Genomic DNA, 20963 nt, shown 5'->3' on the forward strand with positions numbered 1-20963 from the left:
ATGGAGTGCCCAGGAGAAAAGTGCGGATGCGGCGGAGACAAGAGAAGTCGGTCGCGTCTTGTCCGGATGCCAACGGGTGAGCGTGTGTCTTGTACGCGTCGGCGTATCTTGGGGGGAGGGAAAGGGTGGTATTGTGTCAGCAGCGTGCAGCCCGTAGCCTGCAAATATGAACCACCCATTTGTTGCTTTCGTTTCACCCTATGATGTCACTAGCTTCCAAGGTTCGGGAAAGCGCGAACAGAGTGCCTTCCGTTCTTGGCGCTGGCTTGGGACCCTCGGCGCTGACGCCACTGGGCATACCGGAATTCGTGTTCACCCGACGGCTGCACTGCATTGGGCTTTAACAATTCGATAGCAAGCCATATGGGATAGTTATCTACGTCGAGTGTTATTCATAGCATCACAGCTTGTGTGCAGGCGGCATACGGGACAAACCTTGTTATCCCCTGGTGACCTCGGGACGCTTCACACGCAGCCGATTCACGCGACTAGTTCACATCCGTCCCTCTGACCTCACCACCAAGCCCATCCTCCAATACCGCCCAGCCTGTGGATATGTGAACCGACATTACTGATGGGCATCTTACGCGGCCTGTTCCTGTCTTCTTTTGTGCTCTGCGCATCCTTCGTCGCCCGCGGTAGAGGCGATGCGACGCAGCAGCCCCTACTCCGCGGCAATGACACCACGCTGATCTCGCAGGCCCTCTTCTGGGAACTCGAAGAACTCGCGCGCATTGTCGACATATCCTACTGTGTAGGCACAGCGGGCTTGGGCATCCAGAAGCCGTTCAAATGCGCCAGCCGCTGTGGAGACCGCGACTTTGAGACGTTCGAGTTGGTCACGGTACGTCGCTGCATCCAGCAATGTGTCGCATGAGGTGCTGATATATACAGGCATGGAATACTGGTCCTTTCCTGTCTGACTCCTGCGGTTATATCGCGCTCTCGCATTCTCGTACCAACCCGCGCCTGATCCTCGCCTTCCGAGGCACCTACTCTGTCGCCAACACCATCGCGGACCTTTCCACTATCCCGCAAGAATACGTTCCATACCCTGGCGACGATGACGACGATACTTCAGACTTCATCGCGCCTGTGCTAGACGTAGATGACGATGCGCCACCCGCGGAGCCGCCAAAGTGCGATAACTGTACTGTCCACACGGGCTTCTATTCCTCCTGGCTCAACACACGCAAGGTGGTCCTGCCACATGTGTCCAAGGCTATGGAGAAGTATCCCGACTACAAGCTGGTCTTGGTGGGACACTCTTTGGGCGGTGCTATAGCAACTCTCGCCGGGCTAGACTTCAAGGCTCGTGGATGGGAACCCCATGTGACCACCTTCGGCGAACCACGACTAGGCAACAAGCACTTCAACAAGTACGTAGATGAGCGCTTTGGCATCACCACGGACCACGACCATAACAAACTCCACCGTGTCACTCATATTGGCGACCCGGTACCTTTGCTGCCGCTATCGGAATGGGGCTTCAGCATGCACAGCGAAGAGATATTCATATCCGAGTCAAGCCTACCCTTCTCGGTAGCCGACATCCACTATTGCGAGGGCGACGAGGATACGCACTGCATTGCCGGGAGCGATGAGGATAAGCCTGCCTGGGGCGTGCCCACCCGCTTCAAGTTCTGGCAGCTGTTCTTTGCCCATCGCGATTACTTCTGGCGACTAGGCCTGTGTCTGCCAGGCGGTAATCCGCGAGACTGGTACGATAAGTACCCCAGACACAGCACAGATGACGGTGACGACGATACACCGGAGATCATGGAGTTGTAGTGAATAGTATAGCGTTTGTCTGTAATGTTTTGAATCGTAATCCGTACCCAAGACCCATGTACATGCTTTTGAATTGAGACGTTTGACAACGCCGACCCCATCCTTACGCCGTGCCTGCAGACCATAGTGCGCGAAAAGAGAATGGCCTTTTAGTGGGTGCCGTTCTGGCCGAGTAGAGTCCTCCTCTTCGAAACCGATTCAGCAAGCTCGGCGAGCACCGTCTCGGTGGTTTCCCAGTCGATACACGCGTCGGTGATGGACATGCCGTACTCGAGGCCAGCCTTGCCTTCCTTGGGCACTTTCTGAGTACCAGCCTTGATGTTGCTCTCAATCATGACACCCATGATAGCGGTCTCACCCGCCTCGATCTGCTCAGCAATCGCATGCGCAACCTTGGGCTGGTTCATGTGGTTCTTCTCCGAGTTGCCGTGGCTGCAGTCAATCATCAGGCGCGAGTTCATGCCCTTGGACTCTAGCTTCTCGCGCGCCTCCTTGACGCTCTTCGCATCGTAGTTTGTGCCCTTCTTTCCGCCGCGCATGATGACGAAGCAGTCGTCGTTGCCAATGGTGCCGACAATGGCGACAACACCGGGTTTGGTGACGGAGAGGAAGTGGTGGGGGTGCTTCGCGGAGCCAATCGCGTCAACAGCGACATCGAGCGTACCGTCTGTGCCGTTCTTGAAGCCCACTGGGAAGGACAAGCCCGACGCAAGCTCACGGTGAAGTTGCGACTCCGTGGTCCTGGCGCCGATTGCGCCCACGCTGAACATATCGGCCAAGAACTGGGGAGAAATGGTATCCAGCATCTCGCTGGCCAGGGGCATGCCCTTCTCTGTCAGATCAACGAAGAGCTGTCTTGAGATGCGCAGGCCCTTGTTGATCTTGAAGCTGTTGTCGATATCCGGGTCATTGATGAGACCTTTCCAGCCCACAGTCGTACGCGGCTTCTCCAAGTAGGAGCGCATGACGATGAGGAGATCATCCTGGTACTTCTCCTTGAGCTTCATCAACCGGTCGCAGTATTCGAGGGCGGCGGGGGGATCGTGGATGGAGCACGGGCCGATGACGACGAGTAACCGCTTCTGTGCATCTTTGCCCTGGACAATCTCGACGGCTTCGTCGCGCGCCTTGAGGACCGTGTCTCTTGACTTGGCTGTCTGGGGGATTTCGCTCTGGAGGAGGTCGGGCGGCGTGAGGGGGTTGTAGCCCTTGATGCGCCAGTCTTCCGAGTTGTGTGGGTCGCCCACGGCTGGGTTCTGGATGTGGAACTGCGACGACGTGTTAGAGGGCGACTGGGGGCGGTGGTGATGGTGGTGTACGTACAGACATGTCTCTAGAGATGACGTAGGATCTACTGGACGATTGTCGGGTATACGGAAGAGAGAAGAGTGGGAGCGCTGAACAGGACGGCGAGAGTGGTTTTATCTGCTCTTCTTCTCCTTGCAGACGATACCGGACCCTATGAGTCGAATGTTTTCTGGTATGACGGCAGTCGGCGGGATCCTCATTGGTGCATTCGCGCCGATTTTCAGGTGGCGCGGGGTCGAGCCTCAATCATCATCGCCGGTCCAGGCACGCCCGCACACCGAGCGTGTAAAAAGGGCCGTTCGGGCCTTACCTTAATGTATTTACGGCTACGTGCAGTGAAATACAAAGCACTGGACTGGTTCCCACTATCAGATCTCCCCACATGTTCAATAGCGAAGGTAGATGCCTCTTCCACGAATGTGATGACCGCGGGGCTCGTTGAAGCTTCCGTTAAGAGGGACATTACTATCACTTTCCCACGAGATCTAGCGATAGATCCATGGATACTAGCAGACATTTGGCTATCTCCAAGCCTCTCAAGATTTGCTTCGACAGGCAGACGGAGCTTGTACGAGCTGCCGACTAGACTTTGACAAGTGTGCCGTCATCGCTACCCACCAGATCTACGTCACAGCCATGCCATACCGAAAGAGCCGTTGCGCGCCAGCATATAGCTATTTCACCCATACACAAAATCGTAACTTCCGCACAGCAACAATAGATCACTATTAACGTATCTAAACTTTCCGAACTATAATCATCATGGGCGCGCTCGACTACACCACCCTTCAATCCATCCCCATCAGCTACGCGACATGCTCGCTCGGATCGCCCTCAAACCCTCCGCCACTCCTCGATCGCCTCCACGCTATATCCGCCGCAGGTTTCAGTGCAGTCGAGCTTTCCTTCCCAGACATCCTGTCCTACGGCCAAACTCTCCTCGGCCATGAAGCCGAACCATCCAACTACGACGAACTATGCAAAGTAGCCGCCGAGATCAAGAAAGAATGCGACAAGCGAAACCTCGGGATCATGATGTTGCAGCCCTTTGCCAACTATGAAGGCTGGCCTGAAGGTTCCGACGGCCGCAAAGACGCCCTGGAGCGCGCTCGCGGCTGGATCCGCATCATGCAGGCCTGTGGGACGGATATGCTGCAAGTTGGATCGACAGATGCACCGCTCGAGAAACTGGATAGGAGCAAGATGGTTTCTGATCTCCAGGTGCTATGCGATATGCTCAAGGAACACAACTTCCGACTGGCTTATGAAAACTGGTGTTGGTCGACGCATGCTCCTGATTGGAAAGACGTATGGAACATTGTGCAGCAGGTAGACCGTCCCAATATCGGTCTTTGTCTGGATACTTTCCAGACTGCAGGTGGAGAGTGGGGCGATCCTAGAACAGCATCTGGCCTGCGAGAAGATGTGTCGAAGGAGGAATTGGAGAAGCGATTTCAGAAGAGCTTGGAGGAGCTGAGTGCTACTATTCCGAAGGACAAGATTTACCTACTGCAGATCAGCGATGCGTACAAGGTTCCTCAGCCGTTCAATGCTGAGCGTGACGATGCCGGCTTGTTACCTCGTGGACGGTGGAGTCACGATTTTAGACCTCTTCCTTACAATGGAGGATATCTACCGGTAGTTGATGTTGCAAAGGCAGTGCTCGAGACAGGCTTCAGGGGCTGGTTCAGTTACGAGGTCTTTGACGGAGGCGCAGATGGCAAGGCCACAGATGTAGACATCGTATCTTATGCACACGCTGCGAAGAATGTGCAAGACAGGATGATGCAGGAGTGTGCTGGGCGCAAAGTCTCGGAAGAAATGGCGACAAGATAGGTAGTTGCTGAAGCGGTCACTGCGATGATGCCACGTTTGCTGTCTGCTACGAAGTGACTAGTATGGAAAAGAAATAATATCCTTTTGCAACAATAAAGTAAGACAGCGAAAGTACTACTGCATCAAGGGCTGATAGGAAGGGGAGAAATGTACCAAATATACGCAGCTTCGCACGTATCTGATAGTCGCATCTCCTCAAGAACCTAACCTAGACCAGTCACTACTGAAGCTTCCCATTGACAAAGCCATCGACCCCTCAACGCCAAATTGAGTTCTAGGATGAGAACACCAGCACCTCGCATCTTCGACTTCACTCTTTAACTCGTCTTGCTCGTCATCGTTATCAACGTCGTCTTCGGCTTACCACAATAGATGTGCGGATAAGGATACGGGCAGCGCGTATCCGGTTTGATCACGCTCGTGATGACAGTAGGGCCCGGATCTGGCTTCGATGCAGATGCAGGCTTTTTGGAGGTAGAGACCGGTGTTTTGGATGTAGAGATTGGCTTTTTGGACCTAGAGACTGGCTTTGTTGTGGGGGCAGGCTGTTCTATAGAGACTGGCTTTTTAGACGTAGGTGCTGGCTTTGTTGTGGAGGCTGGCTGTGTTATAGTGACTATCTTTGTTGATGTAGATGTTGGCTTTAGGGATGTCGGGTTCATGGGCAAGGGCAGTGGTTTCCATTTGAGTGATGTCCATGTCGAGAGAAATATCAATGTGCTGTGGAAGTCCGGTGGTATGCCTTCGGGGCTTGGTGGTATGCCCTGGGGCGTATACGGTGGTGTGAGAGCCACAGAGTCGGATGTAGATGGTGCCGCGCTCATTGTTGTGCTGACAACGAGGCTCACGGTGTTTGAGCTAGTTGGTGTTGCGACAGAAGTGGAAGGAGTCGGCGACGGGTTTGCGCTTCCTGAGATTATAACCAATACCGTGGAGGTAAGCGTTACTGGAGAAGGAGCCGATTTGGGTGCACCAGGGCCATCTACCACCCATGATGAGGTGAGCGTACTTCCGGTGTTGAGGGACGGATCTTTTGTGACGGTAGACACACATGAAACCGTCGTTGACACAGCTGGAGATGCTTGACTGATATCAGAAGTCAATGTAGAATCCGCCGTTGAAGGCATGTGGTCCACGTATGTTTCCAGAAACCCGATCAGTAATGCGACTTGACTATCTTCCGGATTCCCAAAGAAGAGAGGAGCCGGGACGATGGCGCCATGTATTGCTGGGAAAAGAACGGTGAGGATAGCGATGCGCATTTTGGTTCGTGCTGGTGAGCAAACTTCGTGAACGGAGGTCATTACATATAGTCGTCTATCAGGTATACCAACGATGCTATCTTTCTGAGAAGCGTCATGTGTGGGTAGTTTCACTGCAGCGATCTCGTGTTCGAGACGCACAGTTCCTTTGTTTCTGTTCGAAGGGCTGTAGGTAGTGGTCTACGCAGCTGCATAATGTAAAACATATGTCAAAGAGACTGTCTTTGTATACTCCTCCTGACGTACCCGAAGATTTGATTCGATGTCTTGCATACGATTGACTGCCTTTCTATGATAGGAAGGATACGAGAGATCAACGCGAGGGCTTCAGATTTGGTAGGAGAAATATTGAGTACTCCCTGTGAGGGACGAGGGCAATACATAGGAGCAAGCCTCATCAGGTTATCAGCAGGTTCATTCGATAGAGTAACCCAGCGGTGTGTCCTGCTTTTGGGGTATCGATGAGGAGACTATCCGCTTTGACACCCGTTCGGCGGCCTCCAGGCGGTGGAGGTATGATGACGCTATGGGCATCGTGAACGTAGCCCCCCATCAGAAGGATCGTGTTGCTCAAGCTGCTCTATTATGAACGTAACGCAGCACTTTGTGAGAGCACATGAAGAAATTGAGATGATAGCAACATCCGAGATGAGCAGTCGTGATAGTAGTTAGGCCACGCATTTTAACCTCGGCAAAATCGACAACACGGCAAGAGTGGATCTCTCAACCACCGCGTGAAGTGAGTACCTCGCGCGGTAATGTCAAAAACGGAAGACAATATTGCGCGAGACAGAGACCAAGGGCAGGAGAACCAGAGTTGGGCCATCATTGGTGTTGGTTGGATCCCCTTGACAAACAGCACATTCCACGGCCCGCAAGCCGATCCGTCTTCCCGGAATCCGTATCTCCTCCAACGGCTCTGCAGGCACGCCCAATACACATCGCTTAGCATGTCTTAGACAACGAGCAGCCCGAGGCAACGTATACAGCGCTATGCAGTCATCAAATCTCCAAACCCAACGTTCCGTCGGAGCAAGCTAGGCCGTAAGACGACGGAACCGCGGGCCTGCTTCCAATCCACGGGATACGTATCCCACCACCACACGCAGACCCACCAAGCTTTCTCAACAGCACGCACGTTTATGAAGCTGCCTTTCTATTCTAGATAGGGCTTTCGCGGACAAGCGGCCTTGAACTACTGTTCTGGATAAGCCAAGGTGGGCTGAATAGGCTGAAAGGGTGTGTGCTCCCCGCTGCCAGGTGCTTGATATTGCTGCCGCGCGTGAGGCGCCACCAACGCGGATAGGATAGATATAAGAAGCGGCTTGTCTGTACGATACAGTCCAGACCCTGCGTTTGCGCTTTCAGAAAAGTTCAGATCCAACATCATGCCGTCTACTAAGAGCAAGAACATCATCATCACCGGCGGTGCGCGAGGCATCGGCCGCTGCACAGCACGACATTTGCTTTCGTTACCGGCATCGCATCGCGTTTTCATCATCGATTTCGACAAAGACGAACTGAATTACGCTGTAAACACACATCTGGCCTCCTACGCACCACGCGTCAGCTCTTCGATAACCAACCTCCGCAATCCAGAGGAAATCCGCAGCGCAGTTGCCAAAGCCGCGGAATTCTTCGGCGGTCGCATAGATGTCCTTGTCAACAATGCAGGTGTAGCGCGAGGCTTCTTCAACGCGGGAAATGGGACCATGGAAGATGTCGCTACGGGAGAGCAATGGGAACAGTACATTGCTACTAATCTCAGCGCACCCTTCTATATGAGCCAAGCCGTCATTCCTTTCATGAAGAGCAAGAACACGCAGAAAGATGGTGCGCCGGGTGTTGATCGGACGAAAGATTTGAAGCGTACGGACGAGTTCAATCAGTTGCCGCTGAATCTCCATGGCGATGACAAATTCGACGAAGGAGGCTGCATCATCAACGTTGCTTCTTTCCGCGCTCATCAGTCGGACCCGGATTGCGAAGGCTATGCTGCGAGCAAGGGCGGTGTACTGGCTCTTACACAGGCCATGTCTGTCTCGTGCCAACGCTGGGGAATCCGTGTTATGGCGATCTCACCGGGCTGGGTCAGCGTGCAGCACGAGTGCAAAGCTTATGATCTGCAGATCAAAGAGACGCAAAACGGATCGTACAAAGAGACTGCACCTCATGAGGAGGAAGCGATGAAGCTGAGGATGAAGGCCTGGGCGGATGATCTGGACGAGCTTTACCACAAGCAACATCCAGCCGGCAGAGTGGGCAGAGGAGAAGATCTCGCTGAGATGGTCGAGTACGTCATGGGTGCGGGTTTCTTGAGTGGACAGGAGTTGATTCTGGATGGTGGTGCGAACCGAAGAAAGAACCCCAATATCTGAGAAGTCTGTAGAATCAACAAATAGATGAGCGAAGCCAACTCGTCGCTATGCATGTGCAACAAATGCTTGTATCCTGTCTGGTACTCCACCAACGCCATGCTTGCGGTCGTGTCATAATATCAACGCCAAAGTGAGCAAGAAGCAACTCTAGGAGAGGAAACAAGAACGCCGGGGTAATCTGTTGTATCCCAACTGGAAACCTAATCACTTGAAGAGAACTTCAACCATACACTTGTCATCAAGATCGCACCCTTCCACAGTATCCATGGGCATTAGCCGCTCACCATCAAACATAAGCGTGATTGGCTGACTTTTATCGATCTTTTGGCTGTTCTTGTAGGCACTTGCGATGTGGGCGACGGTGGTCTCCTAATGACTAGTTAGCATTTGGACAAGGCTGATGAGGTTTGGCGTCGCACTTTTGTGCATACTCCAAAGGGACAGTCGACACATACCTGTTTGACTGTCAACCTGAACTCGGGTTTACCCTTCGCCTTGAGGATCAACCTGACCCGGTTGGAAGCGGGTTCAGGCTCGGGCTCTGGTGTTGGAGTCTTTTCTTTTGCCACGGCAGGTGTTGCGGCGGCGATCTTTCTCGTCTCAGCTGCCGCAGCCTCATCCCTCTTCCACTGCCTGTAGATCTCCTCTGTCCACGCTTCGACATGAATCTTGGGGAGGTTGACGTCGTCGTAAATGTTAGAGTCTCCTTCGACGGATAGGTTGCCGTTTTCCACCTTTATTCCTAAGCGCTGTATCGATGTGCTATCGAAGAGGCGTGCGCCCTTCCATGTGAAGAAGACGTTGCGTGTTGTTTCAGGCGAGAACTTTTCTTTCTGACACCATGCCAGCCGTGGCTTCTCGATGGTGCTGTCTATCCTGACCTTGACCATCAACGGATTTGCGCCGGGTATTTGTGGGTCGATGAAGAGCTGCGTTATGGGTGCTTTCGGAGCGTCGCCGTTTGATGCTGCTGCGGCTTGCGCCTTGGCCGCTGCAACGCGCGCTCGTGCCCTGGCCTGCAATGCAGCTATTGTAGGATCCAGGCCTTCCTCATCTTCCTCGTCGTCGTCGTCGTCATCCTTGATCTCTATAGGAGGTGGCTTCGATGGTCGAACGGCTATGGGCTGTTTGTCACTGGATCTCGGTGGTTTGTAGTCCAACTCAGACTTGTCGTTGTGCGGCTTGGAAACATAGCCCGAGTCGTCGTCCAGGTCTGAATCGCCTAGGTCAATGACGGAAGACGTCTGTTGTGGCAATGAAACACTCGAGGAGGCGGATTTGGTGAGAGAGTCGTACCGTGCTGTGAGCGAGTCCGGCGGCGGATGCGATGGCGCGGGAGAGGGGGACACTTTGCTGCGCCTGGGCTATTGTTAGTACTAATATTGCGATATAGGGCCTGATGCGTACACTTTGCTGGCGGTCCTACTCGCCCGCTCTCTGCTGGCTGAGCTACTTTTGGTAGGCACGGGCTCTTCGGTGTCGTTTGATATGCGACGGCGCTTCTGGTCGCGCGGCTCAGAGTGTTTGCGCTTCCTGGCTGCCTCGGCCTGCTTCTTCTCTTCTGCGCGGATCCTCGCTTGCTCGGCGACTATGTCATTGAACTCGTTGGAGTGGCTGAACATGTCCTCGCCGTCTTTCTTGGGCGCATCCTGCCATGCCGCCCGCTTGAACAGGCTGCGTTTCTTGGGTGGTGCGACGCTTGCGGGTGTGTCGGTCATCGTTCGGGCGGTGCCATGGGCGGTCTGAGTGGGCGGAGGAGGTGTCGTGCTACCCCAGGGTAGTGTGTAGGAAAGGGCAAGGCCGCTGTCGGGGCAGGCGCGGGTTGGTGCAAGTGGGGCCTCAACGCGCGCAGTCACGCTTCTCGCGATGAGGAAGAGACTGGGCCCGTGCACTCTGCCTTTCCACACGACCCAGCATCGCCATCTCTCACGTCCGCATCATCGGCGACCGACTTCAAGAAATATCTGCTTACGCCTACTTAAGCATCAACGTAAGATCTATCTAGACGCGTCGTAATAAGTTGCTGATTGTTTGCTAGAAAATTCGGCATCACCACCACCCTCATCACCATGTCCACCAACGGTGAAAGCCCAGCACCCGAAGCCGCCGGTGACTCTAGAGATCCTAGCGGCTTCCTCAGTGAAATTATCGGAGCTCCCGTCACCGTCAAGCTGAACTCTGGTATCATCTACAAAGGTAGCCCTTGACGTGCCTATGATGCACATCAATTACTAATCTCCATATAGGCGACCTTCAGTCAGTAGATGGCTACATGAACATTGCACTGGAGCGATGCAAGGAGGTGTCTGAGGGACGCGTCACCCGGAATTGGGGAGATGCTTTCGTCCGTGGTAACAATGGTATCCAACACACCACTTTGCTCTTCACTTCGCTTCGTACTAACGGACGTGCAGTCACATACATCTGTGCAGACAAGGCATGAAGAGCCGCAGCTTTTCAGTCTAGAAGCAGGGTGGTCGCGGCAACCAGCCACACGTGATGATCGATGACCCGTATCTTACACATACTCAGCGCCAATAGGAGCTTGGACGACTGTCATGAGGTATACACCTGACGCTTCCACGAATGATTCAATATTAAAGCTGATTGTCGGGTGGTGCAAGTGACAGTCACGCAAACTTCTGAACTGCTCTTAAGTATCTCGGCGCCGTCCTCTGTATCAACTCACCGTCACCTCCACCCCAATATGGTCAACGGTGAAGACTATATACGTATTCCTCTCATTCCCGCTCTCCTTCACCATGTCGTCACTGTCTCCTAAATTTGCAATCCCTGTCCTACGACTGGTTCACCTAGACTTTGCGCTGTCGCGATGCGCACTGCGCTGTTGGACCCTGCAAACATTGTGGACTTGTCTACGCGCAGCTACTGTTAGCATACACAACAACAAGCCGCGCCTCTACGTCTGATTTTGAATTGCTCTTTACAGATCTCACGCATTGCCGCACCCGCATCGCTCGTGCTACGAGTGGCATGCACTAACCTTCTAATCTCATCCAACCCAGCTGCACGTTTTGCGATGACTGTGCCCAAAGTCAAGTCTCGCGCCCAGCTCCGTAGCCAGGCGAAGTCGCGAAGAACCAGCAAGAAGCACCACGTCGAGAAGCCGAAAGCAAAACAAACAAACAGCGATGCGCAGAGCCCTACAAAAGCACCAAAAGGTAGACATCGTTGCTTCAAACCGTATATCCACCAAATGAATCCGCTGACTGGCTCAGTGTACACGGCTTCTGTTGAATCCAACGATCCGATTCATGACGATAATAGCAACCCTGTTGACGATAACGGATCGTCCTTCGCCAGGCGCCATGTACTAACTACTGACGATCAAGAGTCTGCCGGCGCCTTCAAAAGCGGTCTTCGAACCGTACTAATACGTGACAGAGCCCCTGTTACCACGGACGGTTCAGAAGCAGCCCGTAGCGCTACGGATGAGCAAGATCACGAGACGAGCGGTACCTGCGAGAGCGGTAATCGAGATGAATCAGGCGATGATGGTATCTCTGCTATCCCGTGCGGTTCTGGCGCGCCAACGGAATTTGAAGATGAGGATGACGACCCGCCTGCCTCTCTTCTAAACCTGGCGCCTATTTGGTATCCTCCGCCAGACTGGTCTTGGCCGGACACTCTGCCAGCGGCAACGGAAACTACATTAGGTGACTCTCCTGTCGCTGAACTTGCTACAGCGGGCCCTTCTCAGTTGTCAGAGGAGACTACAGCAGATGCATCATCGGGGGTGGCAGTTGCTACACCAGACTCACCGTCGACAGGGCCAGATGCGACGGTCGCAGTAGCATCCGCATCAACAGTAGTTACAGCACAACCAGCATCAGCGGCAACAACCACTACGGCAGACCCATCTTCAGTGTCGACAGTCGCTCCAGCAATTCTGACTCCAGTTGTGGCGGTCACTGCAACAGATCGCACTCCAGCGGTAGCCATCACTGCAGCAACTTTGGCTCAGGTATCGACGGGAAGCTCAAGAAAGCCCTCTCTTGGCGCATGGCACAATTGGGTCGTCGAACTCTTTGCGGGACGCAAACCAGTCTCGCCTAAGAATGACGATGTCAGCAATACACCACCGCCCGTCTCGATCATATCCTGGACTAGAGAGGATCGCGACTCTGACGCAGCGCTTCCATTGCCTTCCCAACCCCACCTTGAATTGAGATATCTCATCCCTGCGACCTTTGACAAGCGGATGAGACTGAACTATCATTCCAACATTCACCCCGCGCCCCAACATGACTCTGTCGGCAAGGTCGCGACCCATGAAGACGCATCCCCCACGAACAACGTACAGCGCGGCTTCGTCGTAGCAAACCGGCCTGCTTCAGCCCCATCTCCACCACGCCGCGACATTGATCATTACAGCAGTCTGCTAGCTCGTGACGACACCAACTGGGCGGAGTGGAACAAGTTGAATATTACTGCAGACGCCATGCCCTTCACACGGTCGCAGTCGGACACCCAGTTGCTGCATCCTCAGACCGGAGCGAAGATGGCACGGGCAAACGGTCACCTGACTAAGAGCCAGACTGGTCATGCTTTTCTAGAAGATGCCGGCCACCGGTATCCATTTGGCCAGGGACCGGGCTGGTAGTGATTGAGCAGTCAAGACATCTCTTGAACCGACTGCACACTTGAACACGTCCACCCAGTGACGAAATCTGGGACTGGATCAATTCCCCAACGACTTGTATAACAAAAGTGCGTACCACATCCTCCAGCGCAGCAACTAAAGCTAACGGCTGAAATCTAGACTGCTTCTTTTCTTCCCTTTTTCTGGTCTTGCGTCTGCAGCATTGGAGCGCGACTATTGTCCGCGCGAATGGCGTCTGCAGTATTGCCGTGTCGGCATGGCTAGGTGCAGCTTTGCTCCACATCCAACGTGTGACGTGGTCCGAATTGGAATGCTCTTAGCTACGGGCGGCGCATACTAGGCGAGTCTTCAATCGGGCCGAGGACCGGCAGTGCTAGGAGGTGCTTTTCTTTTATCAGGGCTGCCCGGGGCGCTAGTAGGCGAGTTGTCGCTGAAAACGGTCGCGGTATTGGGATGGGTGGCGTTCAGCGGCAAGATCGTGTCTTTTTTGCTTTCTTTCTGGGAGATACCCTGCGTTCAATGTATACATATTAGAAGTTGGTGTGTCATGATGTGCAATGTGATGTTATGAGTGATGAGATTGTGAGCATCACCCTGGCTGGCGAGCAGCTCAATGTAGCAGTAGGCGTCATGATGATAAGGTGGCGTGTATTCATGTGTAGCAGTCGTTGTATCATGTACTCGTCTAGGAAATTCGTGCAGTCAGAAAAAAAGAAAGGGAAATAACGCCATTCCCGCATCGTCCGTTGCGTCATTGCTCTGCATATCCAGCAGCGAGCATCAACGTTGAATCATCCCATATACCTCCTTCTCTAGTTCGCTTCCCTGATCGGAGTGAAGACGACCTTAGCACTAGGCTTAGGCAAGATGGTCGACCGCCAAGTGAAGAGGCGCTTCGCAGTCGGGTTGACAAGCTCACAGTCGTAGTTTAAGATGACTTGCCCGAGGATGACCTTCATGACAGCTGAGGCGTAGAACCTTCCGGGGCTGTAACGAATCGTTAGCAGTGTCTTCACAACAACCGAGATACAGCAAGAGACTTACCAGGCCATTCTGCCCGTTCCCCAGACGTGGAATGTCATGTCAAAGTCAGTCAGTTTCGTTGGCTTCTTCTGCAGAATGTCGAAAGCGCCATCGGCATTCTCCAGGCTCTTGACGAGTTGCGGGTCAGCAAAGCGGAAACCGCTGAATGTTGTTGCTTCAGGGTAATCGACGGGGTTCGTCATGATGGCGCGGACGGGTGTGCAGAACCAATCTCCAATGTTGACGTGAGTACCGTCTTTGAGAGAGAAAGGTTGGAGTGCTGAGCGACGTGTGCTTTGCGACTCAACGGGTGTCAAGCGCGCAGACTCTTTGATAAAGCTGTCGAGAAGCGGAAGTCCAACACCGCTTTGCTCAAACGCGGCGTATTGGGACTCGCACTCCCTTCGTAGAGGTTCTACGTACTCAGGGTGGAGGCAGAGGTCGTGGATGGCGAAAGTTACGGTTGTGGAGACGGCGTGCACGGAGCCAAACCAGATGGCCATCAGCTCGTGGACGACACGCTGAGGTGTCCAGGGCGCGTTCTTGGGTGATGTCTCCATGATCCATTGGATGCAGTCGGCGTGTTGGGGCACTTTTTGGCCTAGCTTGGCTGCGTCTCGCTCGATGCATCGTTCTTCGGCGATGGGCAGAAGCCTGTTAAAGATGACAGCGTGTGACTTGAGTGTGCGAGCGATGATGCCGCCGACGATGCTGTACAAATTAGTAAGGAGAGTTGATGTGACTCGGCAATAGCACTTACGGGGTCATGAACCCGGGTAGCAGGCGAACGATCTCAGCGCAGATCAGAGTTTCCTCAATGTATGCGAGGGCGGAGACCATGAACTGCTCATCCTTTGCTGCCTTCGGTCAGTCATGCACGAAGCAATGAGCGAAGTGCATGGCACGAGACTTACCCAAATCCTTTCCAAAGAAAGATACTGCATTCGACAAGACGACCAACTTCACAGTCATGTGGTACACATCCGACTGCTTCTTTCCTGTTGATCATTGTCAGCAGATTTACATAGGTCAAAGCCTCGCGTTGTATTACCGTTGATCACTGGGTGTCCAGCATGTAGCTCCTGGAACCTGGTGCGGATGATGCAAGTAAGGTCAGGAAGGATCTTGGGCAAGTTGTTGGTCAAAAGTGTACGAAGAGCGCGGATAAATCCAACACCCTCAGTACCACGTCGGTCAAACCAGTTGAAGCCGTGCCTGCGACTCGTTAGTAGACCGAATGCACAAAGACTGACTTCGAGAAGCGCGAGGGTCGTCCTACATAGTGTAGAGGGGCTGTAGCATCTACAATTTGTCAATAATCGCCAAGAACGAAAGCTGCCGAGGAGCTCACCTGCTTTGACGCTGCCTGAAGTGACAGCACCGTATCTGGCGCATTGTCTAGCTCCTTGATCTGCTGAGGGTCGGAGACAAAGACATATCGGTTATCCGGGGCGAAGAGCTCGAATGGCTTCCCTTTCGCCTCATCAAACGCTTTCTGGATGATTTCAGGGCCCCAGAAGAGATATGCCCATGCCTGGTACCGCTTGGTGATAGGCTTGAAGATGGTCTTCAAGATCCTTGATGGAGAAGAAGCCTGGTGAACAGGTCAGTGTACACTCATAATGCATACGGAGGATGTGCATCCGGTACGTACCAGCTTCTTCGCAACCAAAGCCTTGTAACAAAAGAAAATCGATATCAAACCGAAGATGCTGCTCGCAGCATTGACCGCCAATGGGCTGAGCGCTGGCAAATGTACGCTCTGCATCTCTAAAAAGTCCATGATGGCAGTAAAGTTTGGTTACGAAGTAAGACCTTAGATTGGGCTAATAGGCGCGGGGTGTCAAGCATTGGTACATATAGAAAGTTACCATATCGCCGTTGCTCTAGCTACAGGTTCTGCTGCGCGGACGAGCCGGTTGGAACGACCCGTTACATTACGTCTAAGCTTCTATGCAAGTAAACTAAAGTCATTGTTGGCTAGCTGAACTGTGCCACTGCACTGCAGCACGATCGAATTAATGTCAGGCCATCTGCATGCTACACAAGCTGCGTCGCTTGATGGACGCTCTCACCTATCGTGTGTTCCGCGGTCGATGAAAAGACGAGCAACCCACCCTTCTCTAGCGCTATCACAACGTCTGCTGTCCTAGAAAGTAAGTAGACCCGATGCAACTACCACGCAGAACACGAAGCGCCTCGTCTGTCATGCTGGAAGGACCAACGGTCCGATCCATAAGGGTGTAGTGTGGCAATCGGGGAAAACGGTGAACGTCTGGACGAGTCCGAGGCTGCGGCTCTAATTCGAGGCTTGTGCGCAAACGCACGAACGCGTGGGCGAATCACAGCTGGATGAGGAAATGTTCCGTGCGCTAGATGACGGAAGAGGCCCTTCAGGACCCCTGACTATCGATACGGCTAGGTCAAGCCGCGACCCTTGACGGACTGCCGCCGACCAAGATGGCGAATAGGTGAGTGCACGGCAAGCTATCGATGTCGAAAAGTGACAGTTGCAAAGGCGCGCTTAGGCGGGTTGTGCCCCACATGGCACCACTACCAAGAGGTAGGACCGACCGCTCACGTCTGATTGGAGGACAAAAGCTCTGGTGGAGTCAAATCCGACGTCGGTCTTGTATCGCATCTGTACCTCGCTGCACCTAAGGAAGCGACTTCAAGGACAGAGCCTACTTACCGCTGTATTCCCAGACCAGCAAAAGGACCTACCTCGGCCGTCCTTGTGCAAGCCGCCAGGTGACCTAACACGCCTTCATATTTTCCGGGGTCTCTCGAAGCAGAACAAGGTTTAATCGTCATTACGTGCATACAGAGATATCGATAGCGAGAGACAAAGGTAACATCGCGGGTAGCATTGCCTGCAGGCAATGAGGTCCAAGGCCCGCTTCTCCATGGGTTCCTTTCTTTTTGATCATGCACACCTCTTCCCACGTGTATGGATACGGATGACGCGGACACACCCACTGGCCCGGCTTGGATCCTGGTAGCAATGCCTACGCACGTGCGGTTATGGATTTAAGCAGGCCATCGGTTCCAATTACACATCCGGAGTACGTTTGCGTTTTAACTGGAGATATACCAAGAGGCTTGCATGTCCTAGTACCCCATCAGGACGAGCTGGCGAGAAAAATCCATCGTCCGGATATATTGTAGCTAGAGCCAGCGCTGCCATAGTACGTCTTGGCGTATACAATCGACTTCAAGTAGATTTACCGGATGTCGACCGGATGATAGCGAGTAGTCGAGGTATTTTTTCCATGTGCAAACGAGCTCAGACCGACTTTGTATCCTGGCACCGCTCGAGAAGCGACCGACTAGCGCGCACATAGCATCCGCATACGTGTACGCGGGGGGAAGATGGCGACTGGCAACCAATGTCTTTCTCCACCAGCATTCGAGATCCAGTCGAACATCTGTACAAATCGCGCCACATGACGCATCTCTTCCTGGTCGAGGTTGCTCGAGCGAGCAATCGCAGTCGTAGTGGTGTGCTGCGACTAAAGTTGCAACTCTGCTGTACTCTTGCATGATCTTATAGCCAATGGTTCTGCTTTTGTTTCCACGCAATATCGTTTAGTTGAAGTCATAATTCGACGTTGATTCTCCGGTCACATGCAAAACCAAACCAAGCCACTGAAAGACGAGACATTCGTGATATCGCTTTGAGAGACCCCACGCCTATTCCTGATGTGGAAGTCTGCCGACCCGAGCCGTGTGTGGAGCCGCGCGGTTGACGCACTGTCGTACAACCTTCCTCAAAAGATGGCAGCTACTGCAATGTGAGTAGTACGCGGTGCGTGCATTGCATGCTGCAATACCGGAGCAACTCCCTAGGTACTACCCTGAAAATCATGCCGTTCGATGACCCGCTCAGTCGCGCTAGCAACAAGTGTCGCGGGAGGCCTATCGATTGCAAATTCGAGCTTGCTGCTTTGCGATCATTGGCTCGGCCGTCTCGGTGAACGCCGCAATTAACAGTATATTCGGCAGAATGTACAGGTCGGTAGCCGCGTTTGCAACATCGACATCGATGCATGCAGAGCACAGTGCTAGCTTGTTGGGAGGATCCGGCTGTTACCTACCTGCTGCATCAAATCCTTGCTCGTGCAAACAGCCCAATGGATGTACAGTCTAATGCAGAGGGCTTCCGAGGAGAGCTGAGCGGCGGGACGTTTCCTGTCACTGGCGGTCCATTGGCATCAGCATACTTTAAGTGTTTGGAGTGTCGAGTGCTCTTCGTTGTTCCTATGATCTGATTAGCTTAAGCATGGAGCTCATCATCACGCCCACACAGGCCCTCGTGCCTTTGTCGGTTCTGTTCTTAGTCTACCACGCAATTCGGGCATTGTTTTTCGGAAAGCCAGAGTCCAAGCATTGGGAGGAGCTGCCAGTCGTGGGCCTCCAGAAAGGATGGTTTGAATGGGTGTGGGCGACCTTGAAGTCTATCCGGAAGACCCAGGACTGGGCGTTTGAAGGGTATCGCAAGGTATGATAGTCTTTGATATCAGTAGAAATCTACTCATCCTTAATCTTCTAGTTTGCCAGCGTAAACAGCCCTTTCATCTTACCTAGCATCGACAGAGGAGCGATGATAATCCTTCCGCCTCGTCTGATCAAGAAGGTCTACTCACTGCCAGAGTCCACGCTCGATATCCACGCGACGCAGAGTGAGACTATCCAAACGAAATGGACAGTCTGGGACAAAGAAGTAGCCGACAATGACTTCCAGATCAACGTCGTGCGTCATCAGATTACGCGGAATCTCGAGCATTTGACGCCGCTGATGGCCGACGAACTTGACAGAGGCTTCGAGCGTTGGTGGGGAGGGAAAGGCGACACAGAGTGGAAGGAAGTCGCAGTATGGGATGCTTGCTTGAAGTTGATCGCTGGTGCAAGTAACGGCGCCTTTTGCGGCGCGCCGCTGTGTAAGTCGCTCAGGGTGCCTGGTTGGAAGATGCGCAAGCGCTGATAGTTTCGCAGGCCGTGATGAACAGTTCTTGAACGACCTTAGAGATCACGCAATGAGCATCTTTGCCGGCGCTATGCTTATCAACGCATCCCCTAAGCCGCTCAAGCCAGTGACTGGCTTTCTTGTAGGATCGACGTGCTGGTACTTGCGCAGAAAAGCAATGAAGGGCTGCTTGCCTTTTGTGACAGAGAGATTGAACGCTACTGCCCGTTTCAAGGCTGACCCGAAGTGCGGGTGGACACCACCGGTAGGATTCCGCCCCTTGCATTAACGAGCTGCGCATCAACATACTTACCCGGTCCCAGAAAGATGGTCTCCAATGGCTTATCGATGAGTGCTACGCCGCAGCCGCAAAGGGAGATGCAGGGCAGTTGGAGCCGAAGCGAGTCGCGCATCGGCTCTTGTTGGTCAACGATATATCCCTTCATTCGACCAGCTTCACTGTGCAGAACGTCATCCTGGACCTCTTCAGCTCGGATCCGGCAATGGGGTATGTTGATGCTCTGCGAGATGAAGCTGCATCCGTGCTCGCCAAGTCTGGTGGTGTATGGACGCGCGATGCGGTGCGGGATTTGAAGCTCATCGATTCAATGATCCGTGAATCAATGAGACTTAATCCGTTCGCCATTGTCGGACTTCCGCGAACAGTATGTATGCCAACAAGTATTAAAGGACTGGTATTAACAAAGTGCAGGTCGTTCACCCCGAAGGCATTCGTCTCCCAGTCTCCAACGTTCATGTGCCTCAAGGTACCATGATCGCGGTTCCAATGGAGCCAATCCACTATGACGAGAGTATCTATCCCCAAGCACGCAGCTTCAACGCGTTCCGGTTTGCAGACCCGAACAATGTGACTAGCATCGTCGACAACTTTGCAACCAAAGACGACCTTGAGGCTGCTAAAGCGGACACGAACGAGCGGAAGGGCAAGTCGACTGCTACGCTTGACGATGCTTTCCTCGGGTTCGGGTTCGGCAGACACGCCTGCCCTGGGCGATTCTTTGCCTTGAACGAGATGAAGGTCTTCATTGCGCACATGCTGTTGAACTATGACGTTGAGCACATGGCGGTTAGGCCGAAACCTTTGGATACTGTGTGGCTAAAACTTCCGTTGCATGGTGGGAAGATCCGGGTGCGACGCAGGCCGTCAAGTGTGTAGATTAAATAAAGTTATCCTCTGTTGATCCTCATCCGGTGTAAATCCGACAGCCGTCGCTGTATTGATTCGAGCCTTTGCTACAGACGCCTGCCGGGCGAACATACTGGTCTGCGCTTCGTGTTCGATATTGATGTCGAGATCGTCATGACGGCTCTTCCCAGGACAACGGCATACCTGCGCAGGGCCAAAAGTATGTCTCGGGCACTAATTTGTTCGTCGTCAATCCGTATGTCCCAAACTCCCGTTCGGGTAGATCGCGAGAGTATTCAGACGCCAGCTAATCTCCCTGGTCGCTTCCTCTCTCTTCGCGCTCGGGGGCGGTAGTGCAGGAAGACCTCCTCATGCAGGATCGCTCATCGCAGGTCGGCCGACTTATGATGCGGGTGTGGGAGGGATTCTTGTGTTCCTGATGAGCAGCGATCTGAATCACACCTAGGGCTAATGTTTAGCTGAATCGGCCCAGCAGCATGTATTCCTGAGAGAAACCGGTAGTGCGTGGAGCGCTTGCAGAGGGGAGTTAGCGACGGATCTCTACACAGATCTCACAATCCGTGGCGTCGTGCTTGCTGCGATGTTGCTGTTTGCGCGACTGCGCTAC

The 20963-nt window shown here is 53.3% G+C and overlaps 9 protein-coding genes across 9 annotated transcripts; 6 read left to right on the plus strand and 3 right to left on the minus strand.

Moving 5' to 3' along the window:
• Positions 1-574: 574 nt before the first annotated feature.
• J4E86_007706 (uncharacterized protein) lies at positions 575-1791 on the plus strand (the record flags this gene model as incomplete). Its single annotated transcript, XM_051448222.1, has 2 exons — positions 575-844; positions 895-1791. 2 exons carry the CDS (start codon positions 575-577, stop codon positions 1789-1791), a joined length of 1167 nt encoding a protein of 388 aa, XP_051300489.1.
• A 149-nt stretch (positions 1792-1940) lies between these two features.
• AMT16_2 (Phospho-2-dehydro-3-deoxyheptonate aldolase amt16) lies at positions 1941-3120 on the minus strand (the record flags this gene model as incomplete). The annotated part of the gene is made up of 2 exons (XM_051448223.1): positions 1941-3059; positions 3115-3120. 2 exons carry the CDS (start codon positions 3118-3120, stop codon positions 1941-1943), a joined length of 1125 nt encoding a protein of 374 aa, XP_051300490.1.
• Positions 3121-3861: 741 nt separating this feature from the next.
• J4E86_007708 (uncharacterized protein) lies at positions 3862-4935 on the plus strand (the record flags this gene model as incomplete). The annotated part of the gene is made up of 1 exon (XM_051448224.1): positions 3862-4935. One exon carries the CDS (start codon positions 3862-3864, stop codon positions 4933-4935), a length of 1074 nt encoding a protein of 357 aa, XP_051300491.1.
• A 2650-nt stretch (positions 4936-7585) lies between these two features.
• J4E86_007709 (uncharacterized protein) lies at positions 7586-8575 on the plus strand (the record flags this gene model as incomplete). Its single annotated transcript, XM_051448225.1, has 1 exon — positions 7586-8575. One exon carries the CDS (start codon positions 7586-7588, stop codon positions 8573-8575), a length of 990 nt encoding a protein of 329 aa, XP_051300492.1.
• Positions 8576-8779: 204 nt separating this feature from the next.
• J4E86_007710 (uncharacterized protein) lies at positions 8780-10293 on the minus strand (the record flags this gene model as incomplete). Its single annotated transcript, XM_051448226.1, has 3 exons — positions 8780-8944; positions 9031-9934; positions 9983-10293. The coding sequence occupies 3 exons, from the start codon at positions 10291-10293 to the stop codon at positions 8780-8782; spliced, it is 1380 nt and encodes a 459-aa protein (XP_051300493.1).
• Positions 10294-10644: 351 nt separating this feature from the next.
• LSM6 (U4/U6-U5 snRNP complex subunit lsm6) lies at positions 10645-11018 on the plus strand (the record flags this gene model as incomplete). Its single annotated transcript, XM_051448227.1, has 3 exons — positions 10645-10771; positions 10822-10935; positions 10990-11018. 3 exons carry the CDS (start codon positions 10645-10647, stop codon positions 11016-11018), a joined length of 270 nt encoding a protein of 89 aa, XP_051300494.1.
• Positions 11019-11615: 597 nt separating this feature from the next.
• On the plus strand, positions 11616-13199 carry J4E86_007712 (uncharacterized protein; the record flags this gene model as incomplete). Its single annotated transcript, XM_051448228.1, has 2 exons — positions 11616-11757; positions 11983-13199. 2 exons carry the CDS (start codon positions 11616-11618, stop codon positions 13197-13199), a joined length of 1359 nt encoding a protein of 452 aa, XP_051300495.1.
• An 812-nt stretch (positions 13200-14011) lies between these two features.
• On the minus strand, positions 14012-16005 carry J4E86_007713 (uncharacterized protein; the record flags this gene model as incomplete). The annotated part of the gene is made up of 8 exons (XM_051448229.1): positions 14012-14186; positions 14244-14933; positions 14983-15079; positions 15137-15220; positions 15274-15437; positions 15502-15524; positions 15574-15816; positions 15877-16005. The coding sequence occupies 8 exons, from the start codon at positions 16003-16005 to the stop codon at positions 14012-14014; spliced, it is 1605 nt and encodes a 534-aa protein (XP_051300496.1).
• Positions 16006-18504: 2499 nt separating this feature from the next.
• On the plus strand, positions 18505-20365 carry J4E86_007714 (uncharacterized protein; the record flags this gene model as incomplete). The annotated part of the gene is made up of 5 exons (XM_051448230.1): positions 18505-18723; positions 18775-19162; positions 19218-19453; positions 19512-19853; positions 19901-20365. 5 exons carry the CDS (start codon positions 18505-18507, stop codon positions 20363-20365), a joined length of 1650 nt encoding a protein of 549 aa, XP_051300497.1.
• Positions 20366-20963: the final 598 nt, after the last annotated feature.

The sequence above is a fragment of the Alternaria arbusti genome (genome assembly GCF_024043155.1).
Source record: "Alternaria arbusti strain BMP 1465 chromosome Unknown scaffold_11, whole genome shotgun sequence".
In the NCBI taxonomy this organism is placed as follows: domain Eukaryota; kingdom Fungi; phylum Ascomycota; class Dothideomycetes; order Pleosporales; family Pleosporaceae; genus Alternaria; species Alternaria arbusti.